The sequence below is a fragment of the Numida meleagris genome, chromosome 4, assembly GCF_002078875.1.
Source record: "Numida meleagris isolate 19003 breed g44 Domestic line chromosome 4, NumMel1.0, whole genome shotgun sequence".
In the NCBI taxonomy this organism is placed as follows: Eukaryota; Metazoa; Chordata; class Aves; order Galliformes; family Numididae; genus Numida; species Numida meleagris.
Window position 1 is genome coordinate 15,448,503 of NC_034412.1, and position 15,758 is coordinate 15,464,260.

A 15,758-nucleotide genomic window follows, 5' to 3' on the forward strand; every position below is an offset into this window, starting at 1 on the left:
AAAGAGTCAAAGAAAATTTCTGCTGTCACTCTGCAAAAACATAGAGATCATCACAGACTGAGTTCATATGGCAACATGTTCACTGGCAAAAGTATCCCATGAACATCTCCAGGACCAAACTCTATCAAGAACGCAGAGTTTTAAATACTCAAGGGGTCCTAGGTCAGACTTATAGACCCTTTACTTCAACATTTCTCAATGGTAAGGTAATCATTAGTTCACATACTGAAATAAAACACTTAATATAATTATTGCTAACTTGGTGCTAATATAGCACTTCTGAATCATAGTACCATAACAGCATACTTTTTCCACAGTTGAACAAATGAGAAAAAGAAAGCCCAAGTGACTCTTGAGTACAATAGCGTTGTGTTCAAAATCCACATTTTATTTTTCCTTCAGTTACATTTTTATTCAATAAATACCTAGTTTTCATGGAATACATCATGCTGAGTTTTAGATGAGCAGCACAGAGGTCAGAACTAGAACTAGAGGAACATCACACTGAGAGATGAACACTGGACCATTGGATGTAATATTTTGCAACATTTACATGACACAATGTAATTTTCTGACAGTGATCTCTTGAAGTAAATGCAAAAGTTTTTGTTTTTTTTTTATACAAAGAGTAATTTACCACAAGTACAGACTTATTTCACTTGCTATACAGCCTATGGAATCTTCTTTCAGAACTGTGCAAATATACATTTCTGAAGTTATTGTCAGAGAATGATGATGATTGAAGCCTTTTCTTCATTTTTCCATTCTTAAAAACTCATTTTCAGAAAAGCAATTTTAAACGATGACAAAAATAATCCCCAAACATTAGGATTACCTTGCAATATTTCTCAACTTTTTATGAATAGCTGTATGTTAACTTTTCATACAATAGCCTAAGTACTTAATTATTTGAATATCTAGGGAACATCTTCCCAAAATTCCTATTGTTTTCACTGTGAGCAAACAGGCACGGTAACTGTTATAAAATAGTCAGGCTCCTCTCTTTTAATTGCCAGGAGTTCAGAAATCAGTAGCCTTTTCCAAAAAGGAAAACAACTCTATGTCAAGTTTCCAACCTTCATAATGATACAACTTCAAAACAAATGGTTTAAAGCCTAATATCTTCTTCCACAGAAGTATTCAGAAGTGTATCCAGATCATTTGTTGCAAAGTGTGGGCAGAAAAATATAGTGGTGATAAATCACCGGGCACCTATGATACAGAGCCTATATCATACTCACATTTGTCAGAAGTGACATTTCCATGGCAAAACTAAAATGCAGGAGAGGAAAGACTATGCTCAGTTTTTATTTTTACTATATTGAATGACAGATATCAAGTGGTTATGGAGGGACTTTGTGCACAGCATTGATATCAAAGTGATCTTGGTCTTACAGTAGCTATTAGAAACAAAGAAATAATATTTTTGCTTTTTTACTTCAAAACGTTGGACAAGTTGAAATTGTACTGGCTATCTTCCTACATTTTACGTATAATCAATTTACTTTATGCCTATTGCAAAGGGAAGATTTAAGAAGGAAATCAGTCTGTGCAATGGCAGAAATGAAATGTAATCGGCCACGATTCCAAGGAACACGTATTAGGAAAGAACTGGTAAAAGAAGCCGCTGTTGGTGTCATTTCCTGAGCCAAACCTTTTAAGGTGTCAGTGAACAGCAGTCTGCACTTTCACTTGAAAGCACTTGAATTCCTTGAATGACGTCTCTCAAGAGTTTTGAGTATAACAGAATTCACAACTTCCTCTCAACATCTCAACACCACGCTTTAAAACCTGTACCAGAGCGAGCAGAGACTGTTTCAAGAACAGAGCGTAACAGAGAAATGGCATGACTTAGAAGGGTGTTTTAATGTACATCAAAATACTAGAACTTTATGTCAAACTTCTAGGAGCATTTGCAGGCAAGAAACCAACAACAGATAAAATCCCTTTATGAATCTGATCCAGCTCCACTGTACAAGACAGATGACAACAACAGAAGCATTTTTCCTATCAGGAAAAAAAAAACCTCTTAGATGTAGAACTCTGACAAGCTCCCAGGCTATCTCATCAAGACACAAATCAGGTTCTTCTGTCACATACATGTAGCTTCAAAAATTAAAAAAAACAGGCCAGATTTGATTGAGTTTCTCAGTCCGAGGGGACATTATTTTCTTTTTTTTTTTCCTCCAACATTCCACAATGCTCCCCAAAAGGTAAGAAACAGAATGGGACACGAAAGCGGTCAGTCTTCTTTGTGCATGGTATCCTGGAAAAGGCTGCATTCCTGTGTGAAGTTGCTGCTGAAAATAAGAGGAGATTATTTTAAAATGTGTGCAAATATATCACAGCCCTAAGGCTTTTGGTTTTGAAAATTAATACTGAAAACGAGATTTGCAAGTGACCTAATTGCAAACAAAAGTTATATGCACTATATAGTGCCTATACAGAAAGGATTTCAAAACACTTTGCAGACAAGAAATTTGCTTCCTTAATTTTCACTGCAGTTTGTTACAGACTGTCTCTTAACATCGAAAGAAACAATGAACTGAGAGTAATCAAATCTTAACAACTAGCCATTAATTGTATTTTTACTGAGTTTCATATCTGCTTGTACCATAAAAGCTGAAAGTATAGTTACACATGTTAGAAGCAAGCAGCAGAGGCACTGAAACAAAATAAAAAAACATTTTCACAAAGTCTGTATGCAAATACGTGCATCCAAGAGACATAATTATTTTATACTGAACAGAGAAGAAACTGTAATAATTCTTTTATCAACTGCACATGATTACCTGCTTGAATGATCTATTTTTCTCGATGGAGGGCTTCTATGAAGGCTTCAAGTTTCTCCTGGATTTCCCGAACTTTTTCTGGAGGAATTAAAGAGACTGTAATTAAAACATCTAGCTACTCCAATTTTTCCACATCAGAAGAAAAGAAATACTCCCCCCCTTTGAAGAACTTCTGCAAATACATTTCACGATTATTGTGCTTTATTAATAATTCTAAAGTTTACCACAGCAATCTTACATTAGAAAAGAAATCCTATACTTGTATTTCAAAAAACTGAAGCTTCCATTGGGTCACGTGCAGCAGAACTGCCCTACACCTGCTACGCTTAGGGAATTGTCCTTATTCTCCACAGCAAGTGTCACTAACACCACAAATCATTCTAAGACGAGTTAAAAGCCAGTGACCTTCCAGCAGGCAGAATTTCAGCGAAGCAAACATCAATATTCAGCACCCCTATACAAAAGGGCATGCACAGTGTTAAGAATGTTTAAGGCTTACACTTTATTTCCTTGCATTTCGGCAGTAACTAGATGGATGAGGGCAGAGCCTCATTTTATATAGAACACTAAAGCTAGGAGCTTATTTCTTTACAAAAGCATTACTGGAACACAATTGCAAATAGGTACTACTAATAAAAAGGCAACATGGACTGGGAAAAATACAGGCTTTTAGGCATTCTCTTCCACTCTTTTCCCAATCCCATACAGTACTTGTTACCACATAACCTGTTTGATTTAGTAAGCAGCTTATGAAGCAAGGTTTAGAACCTAGCTGGAATTGAAAGCCTGCAAGCTTTCCTGCTTCTCTCTCACCACATCTTCACTGAAGCTTCTGCGTGTGATTATAGCCATGAAGAAAGCACAGGTTGGGAACATGAGGGAATGGGTGGGAAGCGTTACGATAGGCAAAAATAAGTTAGATGAGAAGAGACACATAAGAAATGTGTCCCCTCCCATGAGATGAAAATACTATTGGACCAGAGCTGTAAGTTTGTCTGGAGACAAAAGTTTTGAGCTTTTCTTTCTTCCTTTTATAAAACTTCTATTAACGTTTTCTTTATCAATACCATATTTGTAAATGGGTTTTACTGAGCTGAATTAACAGCAAAAAAAGAAAGAAAAAACACAGCAGTCATCCTTAAAAATAGGATACATAAATATTGGGGGAGGAGGAGGGGGGTGCAGGAAAAATAGGGCCTCAAATGGGAATGCAATAAGAATGTACCCAAGGGAACTGAAAGTTTCATCTAGTAACCAAGGGACAATCCCACAGATCATGGTGAAACCCATTTTAGAGTAGTAACAACAGCGAAATTCAACAAAATCCCGTAGCCCCGTTCTAGCAGAAGTAGAGAATTTTAATCAACATTTGAAATAAAAGATGGAAAACAGCCTGCAGGGGAATGAAGCAGCCTCAACTTCCATCTTTACAGTACAGCGTTAAGGTGACGAAGGGCAAATCCCTTACGCTTTCAGCTCTTCAGTATCATCTTCCCCAGCGCTGCTCATCTACTAACAGAGCACCTGCTGGCTTTGGTATTAAAAAAAGGTTACAGTACGAGGGTGAAAGCTGTATTTTTGGAAGTTGTGGAACAGCAGTAGCTAGTTTTTGCCAGAAGTAGTCTCGATTCAGTTCAGCAAACGTAACATTTGGATGCTGACAACAGAAAAGAAAAATTCCTGCGATCACTACGCTCCTATGAAGTAAAAGTATTATACTATCTTCTTAAAGTAAAAAAGTGGGTATTTTTTACATGTCAGTATGTAAACCTATTCTGTAACAAAGCCAACAGCACTATGGCATTTATTTAGTCTGCTACATAACGCAGCTCACAGTATGGATGCTCTGTGATTGTTTACAAAATTAGCATTGAAAAAACTGTCCTTCGACACTGGACAGAGTCAATGCATTTTTGGACATCATTAATCCTGTATCTCCCTCTCCAAAATTGAGCAGCAGTTCCCAGCGGTATTGGAGATCAGATCTCATTATATTACTGCTCTTAATAGCTTGGGTTTCAGTGTGGATATATTATATGTATACAGTTACTATATATAAAAACTGTTACATCTTCCCCCAAATATGCTTTTTACATTGATCAAACCATCGACTCTGTGAAAGCGAAGAGATTTAGCAGTATTAAATGCAAATATTTTCCCTACTCAACCCCTTGCTAATGTAATATTAAAGTCTTGAAAATTAATAGCATCAGCAAAAATCTCAAATTATATCACCTTTAAAAAAGGTTTGTGCCAACAAAAGCCATTTTAATTTTCTTATTAGAGCATATTAAAATAACAGGATAGCAAATATTTATTCCACTAAAATGTACTGGATCAGCTGTGTTTGTTCAGAGAACAGACATACTAAAATTGCCTCCATATTACGAGCACTTTATTAGTTTTTATACTTGGGCTGAATTGAAATGATTGCTTAACTGTAATAATTATGAGGTCTAGAGGTAATTTAATACTTTGAAAAAACACGCTAGCCATTCTTAAGAAAGAACAGTTACAATGACTGCCAAATAGCAGCAGTTCCTCATGCTCTGCCTTGTGCTCCCAGCAGCAGTAAGCCTCCTACAGCAGCAGACAGCAGCCCAACTGATTCTTCCACAGGCCCACTCTGTAGCACCAAGAAACAGTATGCTAAATTACTTTACTTTTTAAATAGGGAAATAGCAGAATTACATATTGACAGTACACACACCTTAATAAACCAGTAAATATAAATGCTTGGAAGTTTCCTAAAGAATAAAAGAGGAGCGTCTGCGGTTCTGTGTAGCGGCCAATATGCTCCCCAGCGCTATGTGACATTGCATTTGTCACAGAATTAATTGTTCCAGTTCAAGAGTCATATGCTATCTGCCTCTATTTAAAGAAGTTTTTGAATGCAACTCAAAATTCTCCATGAAACAGAGAAACTGCATACCCAAATTTGCATCATTTTCATCGACAACTTGATCAAAATGTTATTGGCTTTAGCCTTGCTGAAAACAAAATGTGCTTTAATTTACAGGAGTATGAACGTGTCAAACCCAGAATATCACTTGGGTTTCAAACACAAACACTGCACAAGGAAATTAAAAGACTAAGACTAAAAGGCTAAGTAACATATTGCTCCTTCCATGTATTGTGATGCTTTTTCCATGAAGAAGTAAACCTTGGATTAAAAGCATTTGGTTGCTAGCAAATGATTTCTGTAACATGCTCAATTACCCCAGTTCCGTTAACACAATGCTCCAGTAGGCTGGAAGGGCTACTGTCTTATTATACAGTGCTTCAGAAGTTTAAATACGTGCTATTGCTTAATATTACCCATAGTGTCTAGAAAGAGCACAGTGTCTTTGACAATTTTAAAGCAGAATTGAAGTTGCCACCTGTTAAAAAGCGATCCAAAAATCAAACGGTATCAACAAAGAACAACTGTAATCAAACTTGTTTCCATCTTCAGAGCAATGAAATCCACAAGCCTAGGGGCAATGAATGGCCATTCTACTTCCCATTTACCCTGTGTTTACCTAAAAGATAAGCCGGTTCATACATCAACTCCTTATGCCTCTTGATCTGGTCATGAATATTCCCATAATCCTCTCTCCATATCCCATAAAACTACATGGACAGAATGAGGAAATTCTTTCCTTGGATGTCATGAGATCCTCATTCATGCTCAGTCTATCCTTATCTCCATATGAAACGATATTGTTACCCATTCATTTTCTTTTCATTAATCCTGTGATACTAGATCTAAAAGGCTCAAACCCAGACTAATTGATCTGTAATTAGGATTTGGATATGTTGGGAACACAGAAAAACCCACGCTCGCAGATAGAATTTGCTTTTCTTAATATCTTAAGCTGGTCAGAAGAAAACTTCTTCAAATATTCATTCTTACAAGGACTGCACGCTCAATGATGGCAGCCTGTTGTAACTAAGATTATCTACCAATTAACAATGCAGAGGCCAGGGAATCACTGCTAACATGAAACAGCTAAAATAAGGCATCTATCAAACAAAGATAAGTGTTTATCTTATCTGTGGCCAGATAAGGCCACATAATCTCAAAATAATATTAAACAAATTATTAAAGTAAAGCACATTACTGACTTATTCCAACAAGGCTTTAAGTAACAAGAAAAGAATAAATTTTCCAACTGCGTTATTTGGTTTAATAGGAGATGCGACCTCTCTCCACAAAATCGTCTTGATTATGCTTCTCAAGATACATGAATTTTCAAACATTCAAAACACGCATACCTCGATATAAATAAGCAATGGGATTAGCACTGAATTGTAAAGGAAAAATCACATCTCCCTGCACCACTGCTTGGAGGAAGCTGCATGAGTATTTTATCGTGTGAGGCCAATGAAAAAGCTTCCCTGTCCCTCGTTTACAAGTTAGCCCATATGGCATCAATTTTCAAATGCAGCATAAAAAATAGTAAACTCTTTCTGAACAGAGATCCATCTTCATTTTGTATTTCAATGCAGCACATAGCATGAAAAAGCACGATAACATTTGCTAATACCTCATTGTAAATCCTCCTGTTCTACAGCAAAGTGATTTCTATGTCCAACTAATGTTTACATAGCTTTGATATTTTGCTCTGGGTTTTGGTTACACTTCAGCACCTCCCCCTCCTTTTTTTTCCCCCCCAATCTTTCTTTCTTAATCCCCTTGTTGCCTATAAACATTGCCACTGCTTGCTACGCTTCTTCTATGTTATGGTTAATTAACCATAAAGGCAAAAATCTAGAATTTACTGCTGTGAATGCCTCATCTTTCCTCTAGCAAAAAGGAAAGCCTGGTGTGTAGTCAGATTTCACCAGAACGCCCAGAAGCACACCATTAAAAACTGGAAACATAGACCCACAGTTTCCTACTGAAAGCTGAATTCCAGCTTAGGGCTACATAAGTCACAGATCCCACACGTGTACTCAACCCCCTGTGCACAGCCAGGTGGAGAACTGAAAAAACCTCCTCAAAGTTCAGCCTTTTGCACTGCATTCCTGAATTTTCTAAAGGCCATGCAGAAGCTAGACTTCTTGTTGAAACAGTAAGAGGCAACACACTAAAAGCCACTCTAAAAATGCCCCAGAAAGCAGACTTCCACCCACTGTTACAGGACCTGCATCAACACGCTTTCTCTTGCCTCACAGCTCCTATAATTCACTGATCGTTGCAGGGTCACGTCCTGCTGAAGTTCAGAAAATCCTTTGAAACTACCCATCACATTTTTTTGCCAGTTTCCTCTTGTTCACATACCATGTCTTCCTCTGGATGAGGACAAGAGGAAAGCTAAAATTTTAAGAGGAGGGGAAAAAAAAAGGTAAAACCACCCAAGCTGCCCTTAAAGAGAGAGAACATCATTTATCAGCTGCAAAGACAGATTTATAAGTAGAGGGCCCCCTCTGTTCCTTTAAGGCTGCAAAACAGATGGGAAGTGAATGGACAGTCAAAGGGTCAAGAAAACACACGGGAGGTGCTGCTTGTCTGCTGTATGTATGTTCCCAGCATAAGAAAGAGGTCAAGATTGCAACTGCATGGCTGGGTGCTGGAAAGGCCTTTTCTTTAAGCTGTTATAAAGACAATCGCTGTTCCTCATCCTGCTGTCAAACTGTTATAAATATTGGTTTGTCAGGAGTTTCAGCAACTACTTTTTTTTTTTTAATAAAAAGGCTGGAGAAGAGGATGAATCACGTGAATGATTCTTAATTAGCTCATTAGTGTAATAAAGCACTGCAAAACTTTGAAAAGTTTAAATGGCATTTATAACGGTTCATATAGTAAATCCACGAATCAATAAAAATATACAACTTTTAAGAGGCCACTATTAAGATCTCCAGGTGTCAGCCTGAACATCAGCTCCACAGATGTGACTTTATCTGTAACCACCTGGCTGAAAATCTCCTTTAGTGTGGCATTAACAGGAGAAAACATCAGAGAAACTGCTTTCTACAAAGATATTATGAGTGAAATTTTTCTTTTCCCTCTTACAGCTACAACAGGAAAAGATTGGGTAGATCGTGTATTTAGTCTGCTCTAACAAAATCTTAATCACAGAATCATAGAATGGCCTGGGTTGAATAGGACCATAATGATCACCTAGTTTCAATCCCCCTGCTGAGTGCAGGGTTGCCAACCACTAGACCAGGCTGCCCAGAGCCACGTCCAGCCTGGCCTTGAATGCCTCCAGGGATGGGGCATCCACAACCTCTCTGGGCAACCTGTTCCAGCATGTTAATCCTGGGTCATTTTAGACAGGAAAAAAAATAAAAATATATATTGAAGTTGTCATCATTGAAGTTGCTCCTGTTTTAAGTATTAATACCATATTCTGCTTATTGTATCTGAGCAAAGCTGTCAGCTACCTGTAGAAAAAGAGCATCGCTGAGTTCAGACTAAAGGGAACCAGATGGCAGTAGAAGAGAACTTAACCTGGAAACACTTCAGCTATTTTTACAAGGCACTGAGCATTGCCATGTTATTGTAGCATTATTAATAATGCTTTTTAGCACCAGAAACAGAAATTGTGCGTCGTGCTGATGAAACTGTAGGTTACTAGTCAATCAGTGTCCTGACCTATAGCTGCCCCAGATTCACAAGTGAGACCTCTGCAACTTAATGAAACGGCTGCAGCAACACATTTTCCCCCCCCCCCCCGCCCCTCAGCCAAACAGGACAGAAGCTCACTGTATTTCTTGGAGAAGTCCCCAGGGCTCTTCAGACTGACGAGCACCAAGTCTCCCAGTGCCTGGCAGGGCAGGAGCACATGAAACTGAGGTACGTGGCCGAAGCAGAAGTGACAACTACACAGACTTCTGACTTTGTATGTTTCTACAAGTTATTACATAAGAAGTCCTGCTTGTCTACAGAACATAAACTAAATATTACCAAAGCATGATGTAAGGTCACAGACTAGTATACATTTCTATATTGTCATTAACATGAGCTTAATGTACAAATGAAGCTTAATAAAGGTAATAATCAAGTATAGGAGAAGCATGATGTCTGCAATAGCAAGGTAAGACTTGGGTTCCTTCCAGTCCTCTGTTTCTACCTTGGATTTTTAATTAAAACCGTACTAATAACTCAATCTTTCAACAGAATTTAGTTTTGCTGCTCAGTGGACAGCTAGAAGGAACTTAATAGCAGAATGACAAAGAAACCTCATAAAACACTCACATCTTGAATCAGACCTACAGAGCTTTCATTTCAAAATCAAAACTGTTGACTTTGAATGAATCCGAACACAATGATACTCATTATTTGGGGTGGAAATGGCAAAAAGAAGAAAATCGAGGCAGATCAGAAATATTACCCAATGATTCATCCAGTGGTGTAAAAAAGCTTGCTTTTTTCTACTTGATGCAGAAGGACATGTACAGCTGTATTACTTATTAAATTAAGTTACTTACATAAAGGTTACTATTGCATTTAGCTATAAAACTTCAACAGTATAAACAACTGATACATGTTCGTTCTCCAGCCAACATAAAATTAACCAGTAGTTAGCTAGATAATGATCTAGTATGCTATCAGGAATATTTATGTGAAATTCTAATAAATAATGTTGGAAAAGGAGATTGTGATAATTTTTAGATCCTAACAACAGCAAATTTCAGTGAACTTAAAGCGAACTTTAGGTGAAAAGCAGGTTGTTCAGTTATTTTCTTATTTTGCCATCATCACTATCTGAAAATATTTAAAAATTTTTTAATTTTTGTATAGACTTCCACATTAGAAGCAAGGTATGACGTACAACAACATTCATAGTCATTACACTGGTATCTCCAGCTTTTGGAGATGTGAGTGTTACAGTCCACAGTTACATACTCATACCAAACACATACCTACAGTGCTTCGTTTAAAATTTTGCATTTATGCAAACAGCAATCTCTCCATGATAAGTACTTACAACTTGATTAATAGCTACCCTCAAACGGCCAGTATTAAAAAGAAAATATCAACCAATGATGTGTCTTGATTCTTGCATCACTAAGGGCATTTCAGGAAAAAATTAAATTTGGCATACAACAGAATGACCCTCAAGTACAAGAGGCATGGGTTGAGGCACAGGTCTAGATCAGCAGGCATTAAATATGTCATTACTCACGTAGCAGTTTATCATTATTTTTCAATGTCAGCTTGAAGTGATAGGCTTCACTTAGTCAGTGATAAATGTGCTGAACTTTGTAAGGATCTGTTTTAGAACCTGGACACCAGAGCCTAACTCTTCATCAATAACTTTAAGAAATCACAGCAGACAGACCTTGGTCATTTGGGATTCTTAAGTAAAGTAAACCATCACTCCATCACAGGAGGTTTACAAGTGATGGATGTTCTCCCTGGAGGATTATTTCCCTCTCTGAGAAGATGCAGCTTTTTAAAGCACTTTCTGCTGTGATACAAAGCAGGAACTACCTTATCTGCGTTTTGATGGAGACCATCCTACGCATTCTTCTGGTTTTAATTCTTCAGGCTCATGCAGCTGCCCCAGAACTCAAAGAAAAAAAAAAGAACTTGAACATACCTACTAAAAATAACAGGATGCATTTTAGCCTCACGTTGTTGACTTGCTGTATTCAAAGGCAAGGGAAATGGACGATGTGGATGATCACACTGACCAGTTCCAAGCACACTGCCCCCGACTATGCATCACAGAGCCCTGGGTCCTATAAAGGACTCAAATGGAGCATGGGAGTCCTGCTGCCACCTGCATGCTGCTGACATCAGAACAAGCTTGATCTCATTTGACACACGTGGCCCACATGAGCACTTCAGTTGACTGATTGAAATTTAGGCAGAAATGAATGTTTTCTAAGTGACATTCTGCCCCTGATAAGATGCAGGCCACGGAGTATCCTGGTAGGAGCTGCTGGCAGGGAACTGTGAAGATAGCAACTACCTCGCACACGCTGGCGATGCATTTGATGATTCCCAGGGAGAAATGACCCCTCTGTTTTTGTCTGGATAAAAGGCCACAGCACCTCCTGTGTAAACTTCTGGCAGCTCAGGGTCAGCCCAGAACTACGTGCTTCTCACAAGCATGCCACCACGACCAGCTGAATGGAGCAGAACAGGACTGCTGCCAGTTCCATGAAACATCTCACAACTATGAAGTGACCACATTTTCCTTAAGTAGCTTCCCAAGCAATAGTTAGGCATCGTGGAAGAAAAGAGGGCACAAAATTACTATAATTCTGCAAATTCTTAAAAACAACTCCTCCATTTAGACTTCCTACAAGTTTTTTTTTTTTTCTCCACGTCATTCTTTGAGAATCCCTTGTGCAGTATAAATGACATCTGGGCATTACAGTCAGCATTTTCAAAATTACACCTTTTTTCTCTCTTGTAAACACTGAAAACTACGTTGCTTCTGAACACGCACCTTAAACATTGATGTAAGGACTACTAACAGCTTTTTACCCTTTTGCCCTTTGGTTTCTAGGGGAAATTATCTGAGATCTGCCCATCTGAGAGCAGAACTTTCCTCCTACAGCTGAGCTTTTCCCCTATGAAACCTTTTAACCTTTCAAAAAATGTAAAGCTCATAACAGCAAAGAAAACAGAAGTAAAAAGCCAAGACAAAGCCAAGTCAAGGGCATATGTAATCAACACTGTCATGTAGGACAGAGGTATAAGTCAAAATACTGTTGACAGTCATCTCAAGAGACTGAAGTTTAATTAGACTACAGTAACGACCATAATATAGTATTAGTTTCACACAGCATTTTATTCTGCAGCTAACAGCAAAGAAAGGAAAAAAGCCACATAATCACAGAGCAAAGCACTACTCATGGACTTTATCCTCAACTTTGCATAAATGCATAACGAAAAAAGATGACTTGGATTTAAATCAGTTTGCTGCATGTAACAGACAGAGCCCACTCAGCTCAGCCAAATATAGCGCAGAAATCCCAGATCCTGAGTTACCAACTTCCATGTGGAAGTACCAGTCTTACTGGTAGCTTTCTAACTGCAATCAAGTTGATTATGTGTATATATGATATTAAATCATTTGAACTCAAAGAGTTTGCAAAATAGAACGCAGCACGGTACAACTGCAAGGTTTATATTCAGCCGTCAAGGATTCAACAGAAGTATCCTGAGGTGACATTGAAATGATGGCTTTAGATATACAACTCAGAAGTATTTTACTATAATGCTGATTTTTTTTTTTATAAGCTTTGGTCTTGAAAAAGAATTTTCACAAATTATTATATTTTACAAGTTACAAATGTATGACAGAATTTAAACAAATGGCCTCGAGCTAAGAACTGCCTTTTCTTCATGTGAGGGCTCACTACCTACAAGTTTCAAAAGGCTTTTGTGCAGAACGAAGTCTCAGCTAGCCCAGGACACCTGTACAGGTGTCAGTGTTACTGACAAACAAACTTGCAGGCTGACCCCTTCACATTCAAACCTAGTAATTTCAGGATCAAATTTCCCCAGGCTTTCTGCAATTACTTTCCTCACATAAATGCACATGGTTTTATATATAATTTGAGGATGTTCTGTGCTTTCTCTCTTTTTTTTTTTTTTTAATTTTGAGGAAATAGGATATTGGATGATCTAGGAGAGATGCTTTGCAAGTACTAGCCTTCTGTGACATTATCCTGTGCAGAAATCACATTTTTACACAAACAGTGTCTTTGTAACACTCATACCTTAGCTGTCTGAAAGGAATAAATAAGGGAAAATAAGGCAAGATAGAGCAGGCACGTTTTCTTAGGCTCAGTAAAATATTTTGTCTTTAGCGAAGTAAAAGGCAAAGCTCCTGCTGATGGCCTGAAATAGGATTCACTGTAGGTATTCAATATACATGTGCACCACCTAGCATGTTTTAAATGCTACTGCAAGGCAGATATTTGTAGCTTACGTTTAGGATAAAACACCAGAAGATCCCATTCACTTTTCCAAAGCATTCAGATTGTAACAGTCAGCAAGCTTCATTGCTAAATAAAATTTGCTGCGCATTTGCTAATGAGGATTATCTGAGAAAAACGTTCACTTCTTACAATATTTATAAATTTATGTCAGTTATGTAAAATAAGCAACCAGAAAAATGAGAGAGTAGAAAACAGGAAGGTTAGGCAAATGCATCTTCCCCCCGGATGGAAATGGCTAACATCAAGAAACAAATGCCCATTGTGTAAACAAATGCCCACTGCGTATGACACGTTCACGCATCAAGAACAGAGAAACAGTAACCAGAGATGGGAGGCTTGCCACCAGCCCTGCCGCCATGCTCAACTTCCCCACTCCTACAAAGACCACTCATTGCCATCTTGCGTCAGAAAGTTGTAAAGCAACTGAACTGCTGAACGAAGTTCACGCTAATGAGGAAGTTTCCTTTGGCTTTCTATAAAAGAGAAGCAAGTTCAGCAGAGCGGAATTCTGAAGACAGCTGGGTAGTTCTGGGAAGCCCTTCACAAGGAGTTCAACAACAACAAAAGTGGCCGTGTTACGTGGACTACAGAACATTAAGTTTTATCCACGTTGTCAGTTTTGCTCTGAACTACAGAGCACTTACTAAAATTACTACTCTATCATTTCTGTTAAGAATAAAACAGCAGAAAGAAGACATTCTTTATCTTGAAATCAAGTTTTCTGACACATATGTTCTTTTTCTCCCCCCGATGAAAACATCTTGCCCACTATTAAAAATCAGAAGGATATAGCTCTTTCACACTAGTAGAGATGTGGTCTGATGTCAGAAAGAATTAGCTTAAACAAATAATCAATCATCCTTAGTATAGCCATCAAAAACGCCCTGAAGCTCAGGAAATGCCAGCAGTTTTATAGTTCTAACAAGTTCTGCAGAAAACAACACATTTTAAATGTATTTGAAATATAAAACCTTTCAGTAACTTCAGAGGCAACCTGCTCAAGTATTTAGTGTCAGTCACTTTGGAAAATTTAAACAGAATACCACATAAAACTATATAATGCATATAATCTAGCAAATATGAAATATTATCGATACATTCAAGGTATATGCACCTTCTAAAAGGGTTATAAACTCATTCAAGATGGACCCAGCTTCTAAAATACTGTTTCAAAGGGTAACTGATATTTAAAACGCACAACTGAAGCAGAATTTTAGATGAAGTGGAAAAGCTTTGTGCATGGCTATACACACTTGTACACAACACAGCCAAAGGACAGGAATTTGCCACCATTACAAACTGGATGTTGTATCCAGCCAGCAGCAGTGCCTTAGAGCCTGCAATACAAACAGGGCAGTTCTGACAGGAGGTATTTTTACAAGTGGAAATTCTCCTTCAAAACATTCATGTTTGCTGTAATACTTTTAAATCCCTCTACCCTTCTTACCCTTCTTACTGAATCACCCAGCACATGATGTGTTTAAGATACTGATCTAGCTAAGCATATAGCAAAACACCAAGTTGCATGCAACATAAGTTTCAAATCAAAATGCTTTGTCCTTTGGCAGTGTGCACAAGCAAGAAGCATCTGCCAAATGGAAAGCAAATGTAAGTCTTGTTGCTGATAAGGCCATCCAACATGTGGTAGAAGACCTGGCTGTGATTTCCAGCTGTCAGACAACTTCAGAATCAATACTGCACCAGAGCTGTGAGGGAGGCTGCAGACAGTGACTTTAAACCAGACTTGTACAGTGGCTGAATATGCCTAAAGTGCCCAACCAGATGTTTAAGAGACAGCAGTTTCCTCGTTTCCACATCCTCAGAAAAACAAACAAACAAAAAAATCTCAGATGTGTTTTTAAAATAAAGCAAGGAAAGTAACCAGGCTGACTGACTCTGAGCTGGCTGTTTTGTTTTTTTTTTCCCCTCACAGAAGAACTTGGAGTTGCAGCAGGTAGCCAACACAATCATCATCTCACTGCTCAGCAGTCCAGAAAGGAAAGGAACTATGAGGAATTATTAGTAAAAGACCAGATTAAAAACCAGAAAGAATCGTAATACAACTATATAAGT

At 38.0% G+C, this 15,758-nt stretch overlaps 1 protein-coding gene across 7 annotated transcripts in view; it reads right to left on the reverse strand.

Moving 5' to 3' along the window:
* OPA1 (OPA1, mitochondrial dynamin like GTPase) overlaps window positions 358-15,758 on the reverse strand; it is a 52,692-nt gene continuing 37,291 nt past the window's right edge. For 6 of the 7 annotated variants that reach the window (XM_021395195.1, XM_021395193.1, XM_021395194.1 and 3 more), the window contains 2 exons: window positions 2,793-2,870; window positions 358-2,300 (listed from right to left, as the gene is read on the reverse strand). In XM_021395195.1, the coding sequence (XP_021250870.1) occupies window positions 2,806-2,870 (65 nt within the window). In that variant the 3' untranslated portion in view covers window positions 358-2,300; window positions 2,793-2,805. The remainder of the gene's footprint in view (window positions 2,301-2,792; window positions 2,871-15,758) is intronic. The other variant, XM_021395192.1, reaches the window with a different exon arrangement.